The 23,716-nt window shown below is 42.8% G+C and overlaps 1 protein-coding gene across 4 annotated transcripts in view; it reads right to left on the bottom strand.

Moving 5' to 3' along the window:
- Window positions 1-23,716, bottom strand: part of CSGALNACT2 (chondroitin sulfate N-acetylgalactosaminyltransferase 2) — a 94,641-nt gene that overhangs the window by 5,356 nt on the left and 65,569 nt on the right. For all 4 annotated transcript variants that reach the window (XM_068255477.1, XM_068255476.1, XM_068255478.1 and 1 more), the window contains 6 exons: window positions 15,261-16,267; window positions 8,291-8,507; window positions 5,693-5,794; window positions 5,214-5,395; window positions 3,576-3,670; window positions 1,039-1,120 (listed from right to left, as the gene is read on the bottom strand). In XM_068255477.1, coding sequence (XP_068111578.1) covers window positions 1,039-1,120; window positions 3,576-3,670; window positions 5,214-5,395; window positions 5,693-5,794; window positions 8,291-8,507; window positions 15,261-15,909 — 1,327 coding nt within the window. In that variant the 5' untranslated portion in view covers window positions 15,910-16,267. The remainder of the gene's footprint in view (window positions 1-1,038; window positions 1,121-3,575; window positions 3,671-5,213; window positions 5,396-5,692; window positions 5,795-8,290; window positions 8,508-15,260; window positions 16,268-23,716) is intronic.

Genomic DNA, 23,716 nt, shown 5'->3' with positions numbered 1-23,716 from the left:
AATGACAAGTGCTATTATGTAAAAAATGAAATCAGCACAAATCTAAATTTTTGCAGCACAAATGGGCACAAGCGTAGCACTAACCACGCATGATGGAACTTTTTATTTGAGTGGATTGTAGGGGTGTCAGCTTCACAGAGCTGGCCCGGTCAGTCCATATGATCCACAGCACAAAATGTTGCATATTAGATCCTACCCTGCTGGATCTAACGATAGAAGCAGGAGTTGGTGTTACAGAGCCAAGCAAGGTGCCCGTGCTGATGAAAACTGATTTAATTTGTATCCAACAACTGTTATCAAAAAATCTATTGTTGCTGCACACCATCATTAGACATTGTCAACATCATAAACTGCAAATCTGTATCCTCAGTTATCCTCACTATATATATATATATATATATATATATATATATATATATATATATATATATATATATATAGTGGATAGTGTATTGTATATTGTATTTATGTATGTATAGCTGGATAGTGTATTGGTTAAAGGATACATTTAGTGAGCTAAAAAAGAAAGGAAGAGAAAAGCACAGCAGATCTTCAGCGCTGGAAACAGAGTTCTAGGGGCTGGAAGATGCCCTAGGTAAATAATTTCTTTATTTTTTAGCTCATGTATCCTTTAAGGGCACTGCTTGTGATGCAGGAGACCAAGGTTTGAATCTTGGCTGAAAACCGCACCTATTCAGCACAGAGTCTTGGTTAAGACTCCCAAACACAGCAGTGGGGCTTAGTGGCTACAGCTCTCAAGCTTTTTGAGTCTGACAAGAGAGAAGCGCTGTACAAATGTTAGCATGATTATAATCTACACAAGGTGTGCCCACCCCCTTCTTTTAGTCTTTCATGCTTCATAGTGGGATTATGTAGTCTATAATACATCTATAGAACCGTACAGAAATCTACAAGTGCTAAGAGCAATTTAAACAAGTGACTGGCAGCAGGCGTGGGTTAGCTGGGTAAATATAGCTAATGCTGTACCAGCTGCTGCTGCAAGATGAATGGTTGGATATAAGACATTTAAGCACTTACCTATAGATACAAAATCAGATTTGTATTGACAAGTCATACCAAAGCCAAAATCTCGCCAGAACCCAGAGTCTTTCTTGTGAACCTAAAACAGATTAGTAAACTGAATGTAAGTATACAGTTAGATAGTTGACTAGGCTGAGTAAAATGCATAGCCAACATCCCCTACAATATGGGCCCAGAGGAAAGCTGGGCATCTGGATAATAGCTGTGGTAAACAATGTATATCTACCTGTCTGATACCGATCATTTACTACATTTCCACACTAGATCAAATCACAGGGAAATCTTATTTTAATAGATTGGATTCAATGGGCTTGATTTACTAAGCAGCGCAGCTTAGTTTGAGCAGCGCGAGTTAAAATCCTCAGCGCACGCTACAAGCTGTGTAACATGCGCTTCTAACTTACGAGCGCTCCCTTGTATTTTACTCCCGCCCTGAGCCCTGTCACGTCCTGTAGCTGTTTAGGACGTGATCCTCGCACTTTGATTGGCCCAATAAGGCTGCCAGTCACTTGACAGGCAGCCTATTGGGCCAATCAAAGTGTGAATATCATGTCCTAAACAGCTACAGGACGTGACAGGGCTCAGGGTGTAAGTAAAGAAGCCGCCACTAAATACAAGGGAGCGCTCGTAAGTTAGAAGCGCATGTTACACAGCTTGTAGCGTGCGCTGAGGATTTTAACTCGCACTGCTCAAACTAAGCTGTGCTGCTTTAGTAAATCTTATCTGGATTTGCTAAGTACTGGATGATGTTGCAAATCTCACTTAGGGCCCGTTTACACTAGGTGTGCTGAAACACATGCACGGCAATGGAAGAGTTTCCACTGCGTGCATGTTGTGTGGAGCGATCTGAGAATCTGCAGCATGCTGCAGATTATCACACAGCCGCATCCGCCCGCAGCCGCGTCCCATCTCCTCAATTGGCTTCCGCATCGGGAGATGCGGAAGTGATGCGGCCGGCGGCGGAAGTGATGCGATGCGGCTAGGTAGCCGCATTCACATCACTTTGTAATGGAAACCGGCCCTTAGGTTCCTTTTACACTCTTATCAGTTATAACTGAAAGAAAACGGATTTTGAAAGGAGTGCCCATGTTTACCTGTGGCTCAGTTCACACTATGCGTGTTTCAACTGAAAGCTTTTTCACAATGCACTGCTATGGTAAAAACGCATACCAACGCATTAAGTGTAAAAGGACCCTGAGGCCCTGTTCACAGTGGTCATTTGCATTGCAGAATAATTCTGCATGTCAACTCATTGCACATACAGTTCTATGGGCCTGTTCACAGTAACAGATCACGTTATTCTAACTGGCAGCATGCATGCTTTATATTAAAGTCTATATCCAGTCTCCATTGTAGTTCACAGTCATTATAACGCCTGAGTTATGCAACTGACCACTATCAACCACGCCTCAAGGTACTAATGGAAATGACACCATGATCAGATGAACATCATGATTGTAGGTCAAGTAGTGCCACGCCTAATGAACAACTGTTAGCTGAAAAATCAGTCTGCAAGAATGGAATCTATTGATGGAGTGCGGGATAAATGTCCTGTATCTACAGTGATGTCACCTGGGGGTGAATGCCACAGACTCGGATTCCATGTACCCCAAATTGCTCCAACTCAGACTCCTCAACTCAGACTCCACAGCCCTGGCAGGGCTATGGAGTACGTACAAAAATCATCTGACTGACACCTCAGATTATGAAACCTCTGAATCCTATTCCAGGTACCCAAAATTGCTCAAACTCCGATTCCACAGCCCTGGCAGGGCTATGGAGTGGGTAGAAAAATCACTTGACTCCAACTCCTCAGTTTATAAAGCCTCCGACTCCAGGTACCCAAGAATTGCTCCGACTCCAAAGCCCCACCTGCAACAAAGCTAATGTATGCTGATTTATGAGACAATAATATGTTACAGCTTTGGGGCCTCAAAAGGTGTATGTAGTCCTACCATCTGCAAATGGAATATGAATAACTATGGATGGGTAAAGGGCACATATGGATTAGTAGTTGGATCAGAGGCAGATTTCCATCCAAACTGAAGAACATGTAGTAGTTTAGCAAAGCCTTCTTTTACAACCTATGCTAAAGACAAAGTATTAAGGCTTGTCCATGTCTAAAATTCTAACTTACATTGGACCCAACGCAATTATCTGAATTTAACAGCAAGACCCCATCCCCTAGCACCTGCACTTATCTCAACCACACATCTGTAGCTAAAAATGGTGTTCTTGACAGGTCTTGTTAATGCATGAACTCCCAGGTAGTGCAGGTGTGCCCCATCTGATGTCATTCTCCAGATACCAGAACATGGTCATGTAAGACTGGGAGGAGTTATAAACCTCAAAATCCTCGGCTCCTGAATGGTGACTCACTGGGGCTCACAAGGGTAACAGTTTACAGAGAGAGGAAAGCAGCTTTACTGCTGATATGGCATCTTCTTTTGACACAAGTTTAAGACTGCTTTGATGTTGTTGCTACTGGTAAGACAAAATGAGAAATGACATGGAAGTTATATAAGGACACTTACCAGCTGCTGCTCCACAGGGGGTGGGGCTTCCAGATAGGCGTACACAATGGCCGGATTGTACAGACTAAATACAACCGGATAGAAGACTTTCTTACCTGCAAAATCAAAAGAAGCTTCAATAAGAGGGGTTATTTCATTCTAGTTCCTGATATCACTTCAATGAGGAGAGAACACTGTTTAATTATAATAATTGTTGCTATGGGTCACTCACACACTATATATATATATATACACATATATATATATACACATATTATATATATATATATATATATATATATATATATATATATATATATATATATATATATATATATATATATATATATATATATATATATATATATATATATATATATATATACCATGACAATTACCATCTCCAGCTCCAGGTTCAAACTATCCTCTTCCTCAGCAGTAGCTTGCTCTCCGCAAAGACTCAGGCAGAAGTCAGAAAGGAGCAGTCCCTTGTAGCAAGAGAGGACAGAGAGAGCCTGGTGCTGGAGGAGGTTAGAGGTCAGCCTCACTGATATGCTTATCTGCGATGGGGGGAGGTGGATGAGAAAGGGCCACTGTGGTAACTCAAGAGTAGGACCCTAGGGTAACGAGGGGAAAAAAATATATATATCAGAGGACAGCATATTAATTAAGAGAGAGAGGGAAGTAAGAGATTGCCACACGCCATGTAAGTGAGAGGAAAGGGAAGTTGTACTAGCCACACTTGTTATGGGGGGCTGCATTTTTTCACAATTTCATCTAGAAAGTGCCCTGGCAGAAAAATTCAAAATGGATACTACTACATCCACATTTCCATTTGCTCACTACACTGACATATATTTCCATACTGTGTATGCTGTGTATGCTCCCTATTCTGTGCTTTCACAAATGTATAATGTGCATGGCTCTACAGCTGGTTTTGTCACCATCAAATAGCAAGGCATGGTGTGCCAATTAAAAAAGCCATGAAAGTACTATGGCAGTCGCTGCATGAAGGCAGTTTACCATACTAGGCATGAATGGGGTGAATGGAAAGCAAAATACCCTCTCTAACCCCTACATGCACAATTCTGTCCTGTGTACCTCTCAACCTATACTGTGGTAAGTGTAGCTTTGTTACTGTTCTTCCAGTATTTTATTACAAAGGTCCAATTTTGTGCTCTAGATAGAAGATGTGGCCAAGTCAGAGTATAAAGAGTATATGGTACAGAGAAAGACAACTGTAATTTAGCCAGATAACCATTATGATCCAGTGTGAAAACACTGGCAGAAAGTGTTTGTACTTGGTCAGGTCCTTCCTTCACGCTATGCTGGACTTTATTGTTAACAGAGGCTAGGCATGTCAGTAGTGTGTCCTGGGCTCTTCCAAGCAATAAATATCCAAATGGAACTTGACCCTTCACAGATAGTTATCCAAAATTCATATTGATTGATTTAAGTTGCAGTTTGACAGCATACAAAACTAGCGCAACTTTTGGGCAAGTTGCCCCTTTTTCAAGTGCTGAAGCAGGATTGGTTACACTTGGTGTAACTTCTGCTTTCAACAGAAAATCTTCTTTTCAGATAACTAATATTATTATGCATTCGTTTCCAGACAAAAAAAAAAGGGTATTGCATACATGACAAACAATGTGTACTCACCAGGCTCTGCGTTTAGTCTGCAGGTGTCTAGAAAGCCTGCAGTGAAATAGATGTCAACATCACAGAAGAAAAGCAGAATGTTCTCCTTGCTTGTCCAGGCTTTGGCTCCAACCTCGAGGCCACGCCCCCTGCTGAACTCCTCCTTCAGTGGTATTAATGTATAATTATGGAAATGTACCTCACTGCAACAACATAAGAGGATAATGTCAGATACAAGGAAGATACTCATTGCTTATACTCTGTATTACTGTACGATATCCCTTCACAAACCCTGACCATTTGTCACTGAAGACATCATTTAGGAAAACTCCAGTTTTTTTCTTCCACTAACATGAAATGTTTAGTGAATTAAATCATCTCATAACCAATAAACCTTTCACAGTGTCTTCTTTCTGTGCAGTACCCTGTCCAGTAGGAATGATTTCTGTTGCATTGCCGTATCTTGCAGAGCTCCATTACCTGCACCAGGTTGTACTCACTTTTCTAGAGTCTTCAGAATATCTGTAACTTCTGTCAGGCCCTCCTCACCAAAGTACACCACAGTCAGGTACGTCCTTTTGTCTTGCTGAATACACACTTCCCTGGAAGAACAAAGTAAACATCACATGGTAAGTACCGTATATGGTGCTGCCAGCACTGACTTTTTTGTTTTATCCCCAGCAATTATTCCCATTCCAAGGCAATCAGGGCTGGGTTTCTGCAGAAGCCACACAGGCTCCAGACTAGAGACTCTGCAGGATGGGAATGGAGGGAGGGGAACTCTGCACATGTAAAGGTGGCCATACACTTGACGATTTTCACTGTCGATATCTGGCAAATTCAATTACTGTGAATGAATCCGCTGGAAATCAATGCCACAAACGATGTCCAGTCGATCAATTTGCGTCCAAAATCAATTTGGTTGTTTGTACAGGACTAAAAATGTTGCTGGATTGGTGGCAGGTGATGGGAGCATGTCACTAGCAGCGTTCCAATTGGCGACAACTGATGGAGAGTGTTGGCAGCAGAGCCCTCACCTGTCCCACCGGTACTGCTGTACATGCGCTAGTGGGACAGGCGAGAGCTTTGCTGCAAACCCTCAAGGGGAGCACAGATGGAGGGGAACCTGGACGCCTGCAGGCGGCGGTGGCAACTCCGAATATTCTCAAATGATTTTAAGCTGAAATTAATTAAAAATCTGTGTGCAGTATGTGGGCAGCTAAGAGATCCCTCTCTGATAAGATTATACCACAGAGGGATATATCTGGTGGTTGACAAGGTGGCTATCTATAAGTCTATGGCTTATGCTGGGAATACACAGCTCGATTCTGAGCCATTTAGATGGCTCCATAGATAATTTCTGACACGTCCGATTTCTCGCACGATCGTTTTCGCTGCTCGATTTCGCATTGAGGACAATGTAAAAAGATAAGAAAAACGAGCGGAAGGTAAGAGAATCGCTTGCGGAATCGATCGAGCGGGAGAATCAAGCGGCAAAATCGAGCCGTGTATGCCCAGCATAAGACCAAGATTCAAATGGGAAAAAAGGCTGCAAATGAGGAAGAGGAGTTGCTGCCAAAGGGAATGAGCTGCAGACAAGGAGGCTACAAATGAAAGAGGGGCTTCTACTGGGGAAGCTGCTGCACAGGTAAGGGAACGGGAATAAAGTTGGACCTAGAAAAAACAAATACATTTGGCCCTGATGGCATCACTGCTCTGTTACTGACCAAGAACAAGCACGTAGCCTGAGAAGTCTGCAGGTCTGTCCTGCAAGTTTGCTCCACAATACTAACTAGGAAAGCTTCAGGGACATTTCAAAGTGAATCCCAATGTGTGTGTATTTTAGAATTGGCCCCAGCAGAAGGGGAAGGGGCATCAGGAGGACTGAAAGCCAAGTGGCTCTGCAATGCTTGAGGACCTGAGCAGCTGCTGTCCACTTTTCAGCTTCAGTCCACTTTACTGAGCAGATGCAGCTTCAGTCCACTTTTCAGCATCTGTAACATTGACGTGCAACTAAAAAGTAACACAAATGCGTCAGTGGACTCAGCTCCTTATGCAATATAAAGCTATCAAGCCTAGCAGACAATTTCACTCTATTTATGTTAAAATCTCCTTCAGATTGAGTGGAGCAGTGCAGTAAGATCTGTCACGATTTCCTGCTTGAATTCCAGTCATGCAAAAAAAAAAAAAAATCAATCTATAGTTGAGATATTGACCTGTGTATGGGGTGAATACCTTTGTTACTGCTAACTTTTGAAGGACAGCTTATTTTTTTTTTTTTTCAAACTTAGGGCCCATTCTCAACCAGGCAATTAGCGGGTGTTTACCACTAAGCGCCGGTAATCGCAAGCACTTTTTAAAGCCCTAGCGCAATGTTAACTAAATGGCAGTGATCTCACTGCCACGATCGCTGATGATTTGTGGTGATCGCCAAGCACGCTACATGCAGCATTTTAGCGCAATTTTAGAGGGATTGCGATCGCAATGCTAAAAATATGATAATCGCATTTGCTTAAAAATTGCAAGAGTGTACAGTGATTTTTACGTGTTAATCGTGTACAAAACACTAGCGCTAATCTCTAGCGAATTGCGTTTGCAAGTGTGAATGGGCCTTTATGTTTATAGGACTTCCTATCCAAGTAGACTTTATGGGATTGGGTGTCCTGTTCCAGATGTAGATTTGTCAGCATATCAGCCAGAATGAGACAATGATTTGCAGGATAGGATGGACATCTTGCAGAGTTATTTCCCGAGGTGGACATTTGGACTAGCACAGTAATATGTAGAAGGGGGTCAAGCTTTACACTGAGGAGCTACAGGACACTCCTTTTAACTAAAAGCACTTTATTCCATTGATCTATATACAGTACACGAGAAACAGGAAACTCAAAGCATGCTGCCATAGCAGGTATTTCCTTAGAACGTTATAGAACACATTTACAATTTAAAAAGATAAATAAATACAAAGAAAATCGATTCCCTTTCATAAAAAGTGATTTTACGTTTGTACGTCGTGTTAGGACTGTCAATAAAATGGTCTTTGAACTATTTATGCACATGAAAGCACAGATAAACATCCCTTGTTTAGCCACACTTACTTGTAGTTCTGTATGAACTGTGCAAAGGCCTCTGTTCGGCCAGACAGCGGGACAATGATGTTGATGATGGCTCTAGAGACGTCATGCGTTTCCACCTTGACTTTCATAAGAGGACCAAATGGTCGGAACAGCGTGACATGATGAAAAGATCCAGACTCTGGCTTCTTGTAGAATAGTTCATAATGGGTTCCCTTATCCCTCTCAGTCCGATAATACCCTGGTAAGATGTGAAGAAAATAATTGAAATGCAGAAATTCCTTTAAAAACAAATGTATATTTTTAAACATATAAAAATGACAGAACTTATGTTACCTTGTTAGTTTCTGTCTCCTCCTCCCCTGTTATTGGAGGAGTCTGCTTCTTATGCACGGTTACATGTCCCAGTCTCCCCATCTCCCCTCCATAACCACATACATAATGTTTTGTTGAGCAGAGTCCTCTATGTGCTCATCATCCTACAGCATTGACTGCCCTGTAGGGAGCAGGATTGTCCCTACAAGACTGACCGCCCTCTGATGTCTCTGATTATTTATCATCCTACAGCAGTGATGTCTAACCTTGGCACTCCAGCTGTGGTGGAATTACAAGTCCCATGGGGCATTGCAATACTCTGCCTCACAGAGTTATGCTTAGAGCTGTCAGAGGCATGATGGGATTTGTAGTTTTGTCACAGCTGGAGTGGCAAGGTTAGCCATCACTGTCCTACAGCATTGACTGCCCTGTAGACAGCAGGATTGTCCCTACAAAACTGACCACTCTCTGATGTCTCTGATTATTTTTACATATGCAGCAGTTATGTCTTAAGGTGGCAATACATGCCGAGATTGTCACCCAATATAGCAAAAATCTCAATCCCTCACTGGTCTAAATCTAATTAGAGAGGGATCGAATCCCCCCATACACTGCTGACAGATTTGCAAAAGATTTCACCATGAAATCTATTGAAAATAGATTTCATGGTCAGTGTCGGACTGGGAGGTGGAAAAACTGAGGAAATCCACCTGCTGGCCAAGCAGCAGTAACCCTGTGTTATCAATCCCAATAGAAATCTGCAGCAACTCTTCACTATGAGCAGCAACACATGATTACTGCTGCTTGGCCAGCAAGTGGATTTCCTCAGCTTTTCCACCTCCCAGTCCGACACTGTTCATGGTTACTGGTTAGCTTACCTGACTAGTGATGTCCATACCTATAATAAATATACTCTGATCAGCTGAAATGCCAATTTTAGTAAGTTCAAATGACTATATGCACCATAATACATACATTCAGCTGCCTTGGTATTTACAAGACCCCTTCTATTTTGTTCAAGTTGCGAGCAGCACTGTGATACGTTAGTGACATGCCTGTCTTTATGTATGGATTCTTTAATGTATGGATTACTGTTCACGTATATATGTTAAATGATGTTCTCTGTCTAGTACTGGATGGGTTAATTTGGTTTAACACAGCAACTGGAGACGTTGCTGTATTTTGTCTGTCCTTGTGCAGAGTAAGGACAATGAATTGCTGTGCAATAAGTTACATTTCTTACATTTGCTCACATTCTTTGTCCACAAAGCAACATCCAAAAAGCAACATGTTCTTCTTGCCCTTGGGTAGAAGAAAAACATGTTTTTGTTCACTGTTGATTGGCAACATGTGGTCTTTCTGCGCCTGCGCGCAGTGAGAGCATGTTCTGATCACGCGCTAAAATAGCAACATATGGTCTTTCTGCGCTTGCGCGGAATAAGATCATGTTGTGATCACGTGCTGAGGCAGCATCAGCAGCATGTGTTCTTTCTGCGCTTGCGTGGAATAGAAACATGTTCTGATTAGCTGCTTGTGCGCTTGCGCGGTTATGACGATTCTGTCCGTTAAAGGCAGGGGGAAAACACTTTGACTTTGGGATCTTTCCAGATGATCAGCAGACGTGCTGTTCGTGTATGTTCCAGTTGTTTCCCCTGCCGAGGTCGCTGAGGTCCCCCGATCTTCCATGGGTGATGTCTACAACAGCTTGGTAACGTGTTGATGCATACTTCTAATTACTCAACTAACTATGATTCTGCAGGCTTAGATAATATTGTAACAGGATTGTAGGACTAAATAAACTATTTCTTTGAGTTTTATATACATGTTTTGCACCAATTTTGTTTATTCCCATCTTTGAATGGTGAGCGAAGTTAGAGGGTTTAAAAACCCTATTTGCTTAGGCAAAACAAGCACCTGGATGATCTTTAGACATTGAATACCGCTCATCCCACCACTTCTCTGACAGTGCTCGACCTGGCCCGCAAAACCAAGAAGTCAAAGTGAAGAAAGAAGGGTCCGCACTTGTCACGAGAAGTGAACTTTATTGAAGGACGTATCCATAAACAGCCAAGGCAACATCTATGTAGCTAACATGTTTCGGACAGTCTGTCCTTAATCATAGCTAACATGATTATGGCTAAGTGGCAAGATAAGTAGGAATCCCAATGCATTGTAGACGCCCATCACTCCGCCTAAAGGAAGGAGGGAGGAGTAAACACATGAAGATGGGCGGATGCACTGGGATAACTAACAGTCATGCCAAATCTGCATGTGTAAAATATACAAAAATACAAAAAAAATTGCAAAAAAATATATAAAATATGTAAAAACACAAAATACATATGAAATCCCATGAGCATAGACAGAAGTATCACTGTAACCTGGTTACAATATAGCAAAGCATATTGACAACAATGAATAGTGGCTCTCAAAATAAACATCACAAGGAGATGGGACATGATATAAGGATTGAGGGGGGGAGAAGGGGGCGAGGGGGAGAATGGGGGGGGGCAGGGAAGAGAGGGGGGGAGGGCAAAACGGGGGGGGGGGAGGGCAAAACGGGGGGAGGGAGGGCGAAGGGAAGGGAAAAGGGGAAGAAAAGTTTCCAAGGAATGAATGTCCAACTCATATAATAGCTGCCAAGTCCCATGCCATGTGGGACCCTGGTGTTCATTTGAAAAATCCATAGAGCTTCTTTCCGTAGCAACTTTTTATATAGATCACCCCCCCTTTTTGTAATAACTACCCTCTCGATCCCACAAAATGAAAAGCTCGTCATGTCCCCCTCGTGAACTTCTCGAAAATGTTTGGCCACATTCGTGATGTTAGAAGTGTGCCAGCCAGCCCCCAAGTAATGTTCAGCTATTCTCTGTCTCAAAGGCCGGGTCGTGCACCCCACATACTGTGACGAACAAGCTCCACAAGTAATGAGGTATACAACATAGCAGGTACCACAATTGATCAACCCAACACCCCAGGCGCTCCCCCAGAGAACCAATACCGGCCACAATGGGCCTGCCCTCTGGGGGAGAGCCCGGTTTGTGGATCTTAGGCAGATGATGAAAAATGGGCACAACAGGGGCTTTTACCTCCAAATAAGCACCTCTCACAATGACCTCTCACAAGTTTTGGGGGGTGGTGTCAAGTTCGCAAGTATACGTGCCCCTACTTTAGGGCAATTGCTATCTCCTAGCTTATTTTGCTCAGGGTCTCCGGGGAAAACCTGGTTGTCCACAGTGGGTTCCTACAAATGTGGCATTTCCACTTGTAGATATTGTCATGCCCATAGGACATCCAAAACCGCTGTCTCTGTCTCAAATGGCCGGGGGTTCAAAATCAGACAATTTATCAATTGTGGTACCTGCTATGTTGTATACCTCATTACTTGTGGAGCTTGTTCGTCACAGTATGTGGGGTGCACGACCCGGCCTTTGAGACAGAGAATAGCTGAACATTACTTGGGGGCTGGCTGGCACACTTCTAACATCACGAATGTGGCCAAACATTTTCGAGAAGTTCACGAGGGGGACATGACGAGCTTTTCATTTTGTGGGATCGAGAGGGTAGTTATTACAAAAAGGGGGGGTGATCTATATAAAAAGTTGCTACGGAAAGAAGCTCTATGGATTTTTCAAATGAACACCAGTGTCCCACATGGAATGAATGCTAGATGGGACTTGGCAGCTATTATATGAGTTGGACATTCATTCATTGGAAACTTTTCTTCCCCTTTTCCCTTCCCTTCGCCCTCCCTCCCCCCCCTTTTGCCCTCCCCCCTCTCCCCCCCCCCATTCTTCCCCTCCCCCCCCCCTTCTCCCCCCCTCAATCCTTATATCATGTCCCATCTCCTTGTGATGTTATTTATTTTGAGAGCCACTATTCATTGTTGTTAATATGCTTTGCTATATTGTAACCAGGTTACAGTGATACTTCTGTCTATGCTCATGGGATTTCATATGTTCCTTATGTATTTTGTGTTTTTACATATTTTACATATTTTTTGCAATTTTTTTGTATTTTTGTATTTTTGTATATTTTACACATGCAGATTTGGCATGACTGTTAGTTATCCCAGTGCATCCGCCCATCTTCATGTGTTTACTCCTCCCTCCTTCCTTTAGGCGGAGTGATGGGCGTCTACAATGCATTGGGATTCCTACATATCTTGCCACTTAGCCATAATCATGTTAGCTATGATTAAGGACAGACTGTCCGAAACATGTTAGCTACATAGATGTTGCCTTGGCTGTTTATGGATACGTCCTTCAATAAAGTTCACTTCTCGTGACAAGTGCGGACCCTTCTTTCTTCACCTGGATGATCTGACAGGGACCTTTGCAGTTACCAGTAAATAACATAACACTAGCAGGTGACTGAAGATCAGAGGAGGTCTTTAGAGGCCAAATAGAAAGTGAAGCAGCATGGAGCAAACAGGAAGAAGTGAAGGCTAGGTGAGACTGAAGATCCATGGAAATACAAGGGGGCAGCAGAGGGAATACTGGTAGAAGTAAATGCGTAGTTAAAGGGAACCTGAGGAGACATATGGAGGCTGACATACTTTTTTTATTTTAAACAATGCACATTGCCTGACTATCCTGCTGATCCTCTCACCGCCTCTAATACTTTAACCACTTAACGACCAGGGGTGTTTTGAATGATTTGTGCTGCATGGGCTCTCCAGCCCGCAGCACAGATCGTGTAAAAGGCAGGGCGATCAGACTTCCCCCCCTTTTTTCCCCACTAGGGGGATGACCTGCTGGAGGGGGTCTGATCGCCGCCGCTCCATGTGGCCGAGCGGGGGCCCTCTCCGCAGTGCGATTCCCCCCTTCCCCTCCCTACCTCTCGCTCCGTGGGCGGCACAGGACGGCGATGCGTCCTGCGCCGCCTCTGATAGGCTTCAGCCTATCACACGGCGGCGATCCCCGGCCAATCAGAGGCGCCGTATTAATGTAAACAGCGGGGATTTCTTCCCCGCGTGTTTACATTTCGCCTGCGAGCCGCGATCGGAGGCTCGCAGGCTGTTCACGGAGACACCCTCTGTGAACTGACATGGAAGGGCCGTTTCCATGTAAAACCACAAACGGCCAGCCGCCGCCTATCGGCGTTAGCTGGTCGTTGAGTGGTTAAGTCATAGACACTGAATAAGCATGCAGATATGAGGTTTCTGATACAAATCTGATAAGATTAGCTGCATGCTTATGTCAGGTGTGTGATTCAGACACTACAGACCAAGTAGATCAGCAGGACTGCCAGGCAACTGCTATTGTTTAAAAGAAAATAAATATGGCAGCCTCTACATGTCTCACACCTCAGGTTCCTTTGAGGACAGCAAAGGGCACATAAGAGGAATTGAAGGTGGGATACAAAAAAATTACAGGAAGCACACAAGATTAGTGGATGATGGGGAAGGGGTGTAATAAGAAAAGAAGAATGGCCATGGGAACACACATTCTGTGCAAATGTATTTAGCCCTGGCAGACGCACAATTCACTGTAGTGGCCTGCAGTGACAATGATTATAATATGCAAAATAACATACACAATAAACTTTGTATATAAATGAACTCAAGTTGAGTGCAAAGTATTCTTTCTTTTAGCCTCTCAGTGGGTGAATATTTCACCACTTTAGATCTGTATACTGTATACAAAGATTTATTTAAATGCAAGGTCTATATAAAAGGTACCAATTTACAGGCATGTTTTATAAGGCTGTGCAAAGGGAAGCCAGCAGTAGCAAGCAGTCTACACTTTTTCCTGGCTTAGAACAGCGAGGGTAATGGGTGAGACTTGCTGACTGATGATGCATGATTTCCCATACAGAATACAATTGGTTGCAAAAATGGCACCCTACAGTTAAGGACTTAAAACCTGGTGCATGATAGAGGGGCTTGGGCAAGAGATACTGTAGCTGTGCGCTTGGCTATGATGTAGCTGATCCTAAATATGGGCTGACTGCTTGACCATGATCTAGCCAAAAGGTTGGGAGCAGAAGGGATGGTGCTCCATTCGGTATTGAGTTAGGTACATTGTAGCTGAACTCATATAGTGGCAACGGCAAGGGTGGAGGTTAATGTTAGGAGTGGATGGGGGGGGGGGGGGTTAGTGTTGGGAGTGGACAGGCGGAGCTACCGTTGAGAGGGGGAGGTTGGTGTTAGGAGTAAAGGGGGGAGGGGGTTAGTGTTGGGAGTAGACACAGGGGAAGGTTAGTGTTGTGAGAAGAGAGGGGGGGGGGGTTAGTGTTGAGAGGAAGGAGGTTAATAAAGAGGGGGAGGGGGTTAGTGTTGGTAGTGGACAGGGGGAGGTTAGTGTTGAGAGGGAGGAGGTTAGTGTTAGGAGAGGAGAGTGGAAGGGATATTGATGAAAAAGTAATTTCGGCAATATCCTGCACACAAAAAAAAAAATGTACGCACAGGGGCCTTGTCTATCTACACATATTAAGGGGGCTTTTTTGAGTGTATCATAATGTACACATACCCTGAAAAAACAACAACTCTTAACATGAGGACAGAGAGGGCCATACATCTCCTACACTCTGTCTTGGTTTAGGGGTGAGTGACTAACCAGTATATTTGCCAACTTGACATATGTACCGATAAAATTGCTCTCATCGTTCCCAATACTGTATATCCAAAACTAACAAGACAATTTGGTTAGAGATTAATGCCTTTCTTTTCTCTTACCTTCTACAAAATTAGACTCTGTAAATAACACTTTATCGCTTCTTTGATTCTCCTGCTCCTCATCATCATCATCAGGATTATTAATAACCTCCAAGCCAGCTTCTATCACTTCAACAAGTTCGTCCCTTCTGTCCTTCCTAATTGGTTTCTCCTCAGGGTGGCGCGTCAGACCCATTTCCAACTGATACACCTTCATAGTATTGAAGCTCTCAAAGGGAACAACGGCATATTCACTGGGGAGTTTGGCACCCGCTACAACCTCAGCTTTGTCAATCTGTGAGTGCAGAAATTCAAGGAGGTCATTGGAAGGCTGCTCTTTGGTACCTTGGTGCCCGGCACCATTACCAAGTTTCTTTTCATGAGCAGATCTCAGTTTTTCACTCATTTCCTGAAGCTCCTGCTTTAGTTGGGCAATCTGGCGCTTTAGACTGGTTGCACGACCCTTGTAATGCTCCTCTTGCTCCTGAAGAAGGGCCTGGTAGTATTCCTTGCTGTATATCTCTCCTGCAATTCCAGGAAGAGATCCATTTCCTTCAGGGGTTGGAGCACACTCCAAAAGATATGTAAGAAGCATTAAGCTAAAAACCAAAGCAAGTCCTACAAGTAACCAACGGGTCTTGCCTTGAAGATATAACCCTCTTCTGGGCATTCTCTTGAAAATAGTATTTTTTTCCTGTTTAACCGACCCACAACCAACCCACCCTTAAATGGAGGATGTTCTCCTGTCCAAAACAGTATATCTCACGTCATTGAAAGTCTATATTAGTACTGGCAGTATTCAAGTTCAGGTCATACTGGATTTGTATGAGAAACTTATTTGCCAAGTATCCACATCAAAAAAGTAATATGCAAGTCGTCATTGAACAAGAAGAAAAGACAGCTCAGGTTTCTTCTTATGTAGTGGGATTTGGATAAATATCAGATTTCCTACAAAGTTCCTTTTGGACATCTGGATTCATCAACATTCCAGGATGTCACCGGGGTGTTCAGTTTATACTCCCATTTTTCTGAAAGAAAACAAGTTTCAGATTTATTAATGTTCTACAAACTGGCAATATAAGAGCAATAACACCAAAATGAAAAGTTTAAGTACAACCCCAATATTTGTATGTAACTATTATCAATTATCTCCTGCAATTGTTATTTGTATACTCATTAAGACGGTTTTTCACCAAGGCGGCCTATCAGGGCCATCTCTGTCAAGAAAAAAAAAAAAAATCTACACAAAATGGGAGGAGGCATCTCAATGGGTAATGAAACAATCTTATCTCCGATTGCAGGTTTGAGGTTAATGATTTTATCGGACATGGGAAAAGACAATGGGTTTCGCGGGACCTGCCTGCTTCCTCGGGTCTACAGTACAATGTCTTATGCAGCTGCGGACTAATATTACCTATTGTTTCATTACCCATTGGGGCGCTTTCTCCCTTCTTGAGTGGTTACCCTGGGGCAACCCAACTTTGTGAGTATATTCCTACTATTTCAATTATCCTCCATTTATTATAACATACTATACCGGATTGGGCTCCCGGTGTCCTTTGTGTTTCCTACCCTATTCTCCAGTATATGGCATGGCAGGGAGGCCCCCTGCCAGACCAATAGAGGGGCGATGCCAGCAGTATCAGGGGACACCTGTACAAACTTTAGGTTTCTGGCTAAGACAGTTAGGAACAATTATTTCTCTGATGAAAATGTAAAGTGTGTACACAGCTTAAAGTCCCACTAAGCCCTGGTGGACAAAATAACTTTTTCATTAGTCAAATATGCTTGCTATGCAGCAATTCAGATTGCTTCTTGTCATAAAGTTAGCTGGTGGATGGGATCATGTCACTCCTAAAGGAGAGAGAACAGAGGCCAGACAATGTTTTGCAGCATTGCAATAAAAAAACCGTGGTTGAAGGTGGTGGCAAAGGCCAGCAATAGAGGTACTGACAACAGTGGACCACTGAAATAGATTGTGGTTTTTTGTTTTTTTTTTAATATACACAGTTCACCGATCATCTTGTCCATATTCAGTTCTATGCACAAAAGGATGTGTCCACTACTGTGCTGGCACAGTTCACTGTAGACATAGAGCCGATTCACCCTGGGGGCACTTGCGCTGCGAATTGCCAACAATCGGCAAAGCGCTACTGCAGTGCCTTCCTATAAGAGCATTTACAATGCATCTGTTAAGGGTCTCGTTGTGATTACAATTCTCTGACGGGTGGGAAGAAGCCACATTGCAAAACTAGGAACGAAGCACTACGATTACACTGATGATCATGGTGCCCTGCGACTGGCGAAGTGCAGGATAATCACATCCAATTTCACAGTAGAAACCGTGCAAATCGGCCATTCACAATATATGTGCTTTCACAAAATTACACAAAAACACAAAAGATGCATTAAAGAGGAACCGTCGCGAAAATCTTAAAATTTAAAAAACACATACAAATAAGAAGTTCATTTCTTCCAGAGTAAAATGAGCCCTAAATTACTTCTCTCCTATGTTGCTGTCACTTACAGTAGGTAGTAGAAATCTGACATTACTGACAGGTTTTGGGTTAGTCCATCTCTCCATAGGGGATTCTCAGCATGGCCTTTATTCTTTATAAAGACATTCCCTGAAAATAATTTATACAAAGATGCTGGCCAGCCTCCCTGCTCACTGTATACTATTTTTGCAGTTGGACGGAGCAACTGCCATTCAATAAGTGCTTTTAAAAATAAAGAAAACCCTGAGAACCCACCTATGAGAAGATAGGCTAGTCCAAAATCTGTCGGTAATGTCAGATATCTACTACCTACTGTAAGTGACAGCAACATAGGAGAAAAGTAATTTATGGCTCATTTTACTCTGGAAGAAACTTACTTCTTATTTGTATGCGTTTGCATGCATTTAAAATTTTAAAGATTTTTGCGACAAAGGTCCTTTAAAAACACAAAGACACACACTTTCAATGAGTTTAAATAATGTCTGTGGTCCTAGGAGAAAGCAAAAAAGAACTTAAAGTGGACCTGAACTCTTGCAGAGGACAGAATGAAAACATAGATAAATGCACCCTGTATGTATTTACAGAGTTTAGTCTGTCCACCTCATCTGTGACTAATCACAACTGTAATTGGATCTCTTAGCTGTGTCAGCTCAGGAACCTCAGCAGTCCTCGGCAGAGTGGCTAGTTTTTAAAGACAGGATGTTAACCCTATGTTTGCTTTCAAGAAAGCAGGAAGTAGACACATTGCAGGATTTGTATCAGCTGCAACAAAGAAATGTTTTTCTTTAAAGGTTATTATGCTGTTGCTTATCTTTTAAAGCAGAGAGGAAGTTCAGTTCCCCTTTAATGCCTGATCTCATTGGCTGAAACACTTCATGTACTGTATTATGGTAATTTTTATGCATGGTAACAGCTATATTGTATTCTGCTGGAGGTGGGGAATCTGCAAGAATGGCTATATAATCCCAGCTGCTTCAGTTGTAAATATATAACTAAAAAGGAATGTGTTTTACTATGTGCTAAAGAGAAGACACTAGGTAATAGCTACAATATAAAGCAACACAAACAGCATTAACACTTTGTGCACACAAAACTTACACTGGTTGCTACGGTTACTGCGAAAACATATATATTGTTACAGAATGCCCCCCCCCCCCCCAAACAAAAAAGATATTGTCACAAAATGTTCCCAAGACTTGCATTCATGCAGATTTACTCATAGCCTCCACAGACAGCCCTGTGGGTTACAAGACGGCATTACCTCAGACAGAATGGCAGGCAGACATACTATTTTTCACTGTACAGGAATCCAACTTTCTCAACAAAGGGTTGGATAATTTCACCCACAACACCATAAAATGCAGGAGAAAAAATGTAGACATTTGAGAAGTCATGTGACACACAGTACTTCCCTTTTTCAGTTTGGCTACAAAGTGCATCACATCTCTCTGGTCTCCAGTATATATTGTACAATATAATAAGTAAATTCCCACATCCTGTTTTATGCCCAATTTTATTTTAAAGGGAAGTTACATTGCAAGTGTTCTTATCTCAACCACTCTTATTCTCTGGAACTGTTCACCTCATTGTCAGACAGGTTTTTTTTTTCTCCCATTTACCCTTTCCCACATAAATGAACAGCTTTCCACTCTGCCCATAAGTGACAACAGGAAGCACTGCAGAGGTGGCAAGGCTGCACGATATGCAGCATTATCACTTGTTAAAATTATAGTGATCCAGCGCTGCGTAATATGTTGGCGCTTTATAAATGCAATAAATAAAATAGATATATTTCTGGATAAATAGATCCCCTCTTGATCTCCGCTATTACAAAAGAGAGAAAAAAAAATATATTAAAAAAAAAAAAAAAACACAATACCCGCCGTTTTTTGAAGAAGGAACTATCCCGGAGCACAGGTGAATAAAATTACAGTCAGCTGATTGGGTTTGAGTGGAGTGATCATTTGTCATCATTCAGTGGGAACAACTATCCGATTATCGTCCGAGTCTACATGGAGGATGATAATCGCTTTTTTCTTACCATCTAGCCACAGGTTAAGGTTAATTCACAAAAGAGTGCTGTTAGCACGGCCGTTTTCACGCGAATTTTGCAGGGCGCGCAAATTTTCACGTGCAACAATAACGTTTTTGCGTGCAAACACGAATTTTCGTGCAAAATCGATAACATTTTCACATGAAAATTTGCATTTGTGTGCGAAAACGTTATCGTTTCATGCGAAAATTCGCGCAAAACGGCCGTGCTAACAGTTAACACTCTTTTGTGAATCAAGCCCGTGGTGTTTTAATGATTTCTGCACACTGAATAAACTCTGGGGCCAAACCACCGATCAGATCTGTTGTCCAGGTAACAAAAGCCAGATATGTACTCTCTGGAAGTTTGGGTGAATTACGTAAAATCAATTTAAAAATCGTAATTACGTCTAATTGTAATTGCAAAATTTTGCAGAAATCTTCCGTAAGCGAAGTTAACACATTACGATCATCACTGGGACAGAAAGAGGCACAAAGGGGGTCAGAAGGAGGCACAAAGTGAGATAGAGGTGGTACAGAGGGATACAGTGAAGGCAGAAGTGGACACTGAGAGAACAGAGCTGGCACAGAGGGTAACAATGAAGGCACAGGGGAGCAGAGGTGACTCAGAGGAGGCACAGGAGACAGAGATGGCACAACCTTCTGACTTAAAGGGAAGCTTCAGGGACTATGAAAAGAAAAAAAATCATCCTCCACTTACCTGGGGCTTCCTCCAGCCCGTGGCAGGCAGGAGGTGCCCTCGGCACCACTCCGCAGGCTCCGGTGGCCGACCCGACCTGGCTTCTTCTGCGCTTTATTTTGCGTTTCAGCGGACGTCCTCCGGGCTGTACTACGCAGGCTCAAAGGAGCGCAGAAGAAGCTCGACCTGACCGCCGGCCTGGCCAGGTCGGGTTGACCACCGGGAGCCTGCGGAGCGGCGCCGAGGGCACCTCCTGCCTGCCACGGGCTGGAGGAAGCCCCAGGTAAGTGGATGAGGATTTTTTTTTTCATAGTCCCTGAACCTTCCCTTTAAGAATGGATTCGGACAAGACAAGACAAATAACATTTATACTGCGCTTTTCTCCTGGCGGACTCAAAGCGCCAGAGCTGCAGCCACTAGGACGTGCTCTATAGGCAGTAGCAGTGTTAGGGAGACTTGCCTAAGGTCTCCTACTGAATAGGTACTGGCTTACTGAACAGGCAGAGCCGAGATTCGAACCCTGGTCGCCTGTGTCAGAGGCAGAGCAGTGTTCTCCCCAGAAATTTTCTCCAGCTGGGTGGCATGAAAAAGTAGCCGGGTGGCATGAAAAAGTAGCCGGGTGGGGTGAGATGACAGAGTGCAGGGCCGGCATTTCTCGGGTGCACACCAAAACTAGCCGGGTGGAGCACCCGGCTAAAAGAGCCTGGGGAGAACACTGCAGAGCCCTTAACCATTACACCATCTAGCCACAGGTTAAGAACAAACCTACAGTCCCTATCTAATCCGTTAGCCGTGGACTAACTGTGTGTATATATATATATATAAAAAAAAAAAAAAAAACAAGATGTACAGCAGTACAGAACTTCTGCAATTGCCTAGTGGAAAAAGGAAGTCCAACTTTTATCAAATTGATATTTAACAGTTAAAGAGAATTGAGCCTTCCAAAGACTGAGAAAGTGACTCAGCATTCACATGTAATCCTGTTTGGTAGAAGAAAATAATAGATACTCATACGTGGCCAGGACAGTCTAGCACTGAAGTGAGCAGCAGCATCTGTTTGTAATTACGGGCCTCATTTAACTGTAATGTGGAAGAGCCTGTGAGGAAAGAGTCGTCCCTGACCGACAGGAAGTGAGAGATGAATTCCTCTTCTCTACAAGCAGGAAAATAGAGAGACTCGGACTGTAAGGAGAAACTATTATTCCTATAGACATTCTGGCTCGTACCATTACCGCATGGAGGGTGGGATGGGCAGTGGAAACCAGAGACTGGGTACTGAGGGAAACTGGTAGCATTCTCTCTAGAGTGGGTAACCCATTCAGTGCTTGAGTAAATGGTGACAGATCTCCTGACACATTATATTACTTCAAAATTAGAGCCCCAAAACTGACTGTCTAATCCAATCCACTAACAGCCATACCATATAAGGAATAATCATCTCTAGGGACTAGGATCATCGATCCAAAGTTAATCTATTCACAAACAAAAGAAAGAGTAGTCCCCCTTATATCTATAACAAATATAGTACTCAAGCCACAGTAGTGCCCAAAAATCAGTTCATATTTATTAGTTTATTCAAACAACATCATGGTTAAAAACAACAATAAGGATCCCCTGACCTCTTGCCATCCATACTCCTTTGTAATCTAATACAATCTATTCACAGATCTACTCAGTAAGGGCCCTTTTCCACTAGCAATCGCTAGCGTTCACGCTGAACGCTAGCGATTGCTGAATCGAAAAAGCTAAAAATTTACCGGCGATTTCCCGACATTTGCGGCCGCGATTTTGCTATGCTATGCACTGCATAGCAAAATCGCGGCAAAAGTCGCTCCGCGGCGCGATCGCGATCAAGTAAAAAACGAATCGCGGTAGTGGAAATTACCTACCGCGATTCCTATGTTAAAAAGCAAACCGTAGCGATTTTAAAATCACTAGCGGTTTGCGGTTTTGCGATTAAGCAGTCGCAAACGCCCTAGTGGAAAAGGGCCCTAAGATTGGGACCCGGGATTGTCAGCACACTGATCCAAAATTAGGATTAATGTATAGCCAGCCACTTACTAATAACAATAGTAAAGATTGAGGTGCTTAGTGGCTGTGTCAGTGTAGCCGGCCATCCAGGGAACCACAAAAAATATAAAAACACAGTATGACAAATACTACTGGTTTGGAAATGTGCAAAGATGCAAATATATAAGGTGCTATGCAATACAATTCATACAGGGTCATTCCATAGACAGTAAATGTGAACAACAATCTATATGTGCCATGACAGTTCATAAAGTCCCAATTCAATGAAACTGTCATGGCACATATACGGTAGATTGTTGTTCACATTTACTGTCTATGGAATGACCCTATATGAATTGTATTGCATAGCACCTTATATATTTGCATCTTTGCACATTTCCAAACCAGTAGTATTTGTCATACTGTGTTTTTATATTTTTTGTGGTTCCCTGGATGGCCGGCTACACTGACACAGCCACTAAGCACCTCAATCTTTACTATTGTTATTAGTAAGTGGCTGGCTATACATTAATCCTAATTTTGGATCAGTGTGCTGACAATCCCGGGTCCCAATCTTACTGAGTAGATCTGTGAATAGATTGTATTAGATTACAAAGGAGTATGGATGGCAAGAGGTCAGGGGATCCTCATTGTTGTTTTTAATTATGATGTTGTTTGAATAAACTAATAAATATGAACTGATTTTTGGGCACTACTGTGCCTTGAGTACTATATTTGTTATAGATATAAGGGGGACTACTCTTTCTTTTGTTTGTGAATAGATCTCCTGACACAGTCCAGGTCATATTACACTTATTTCACTGACATAGGGTTAATTTATTTTTTTTCCCGTCAATATCAAACCAATTTCACAACTTGATTGAATCTGCTAGAAACTGATGTTACAAACGATGCCCAATCGATTTTCATCTGAAATCGATAAAATTGATGAATCGAGCTGGATGGAAGAAGTTGTTCAATCGATGGCAAGTCTGGAGTGGCATTCGATTTAAGCAACGTGCAGTGTAGGCTATGGAGTTTACACTCACCTGTCTGCCAGCACATTTTTAAGAGAATAACCCTGGTTTTATATGCTTCATGGTATGTTATGTGACATGCACTTGTCTCTTTAAAATTCAGGTGGTTATAACCTTTGTTAGTGTGGGTGGGGTTTTTCCTCCCCACCTATAAAAAGGTCCCATCTGTTTCCCAGGTTCTTTGAAACTATGACTAAGGGC

Source organism: Hyperolius riggenbachi, chromosome 10 (assembly GCF_040937935.1).
Source record: "Hyperolius riggenbachi isolate aHypRig1 chromosome 10, aHypRig1.pri, whole genome shotgun sequence".
Classification (NCBI taxonomy): Eukaryota; Metazoa; Chordata; class Amphibia; order Anura; family Hyperoliidae; genus Hyperolius; species Hyperolius riggenbachi.
Note: the sequence above shows the minus strand (reverse complement) of the source record. Positions and strands in the feature narration are given on the sequence as shown.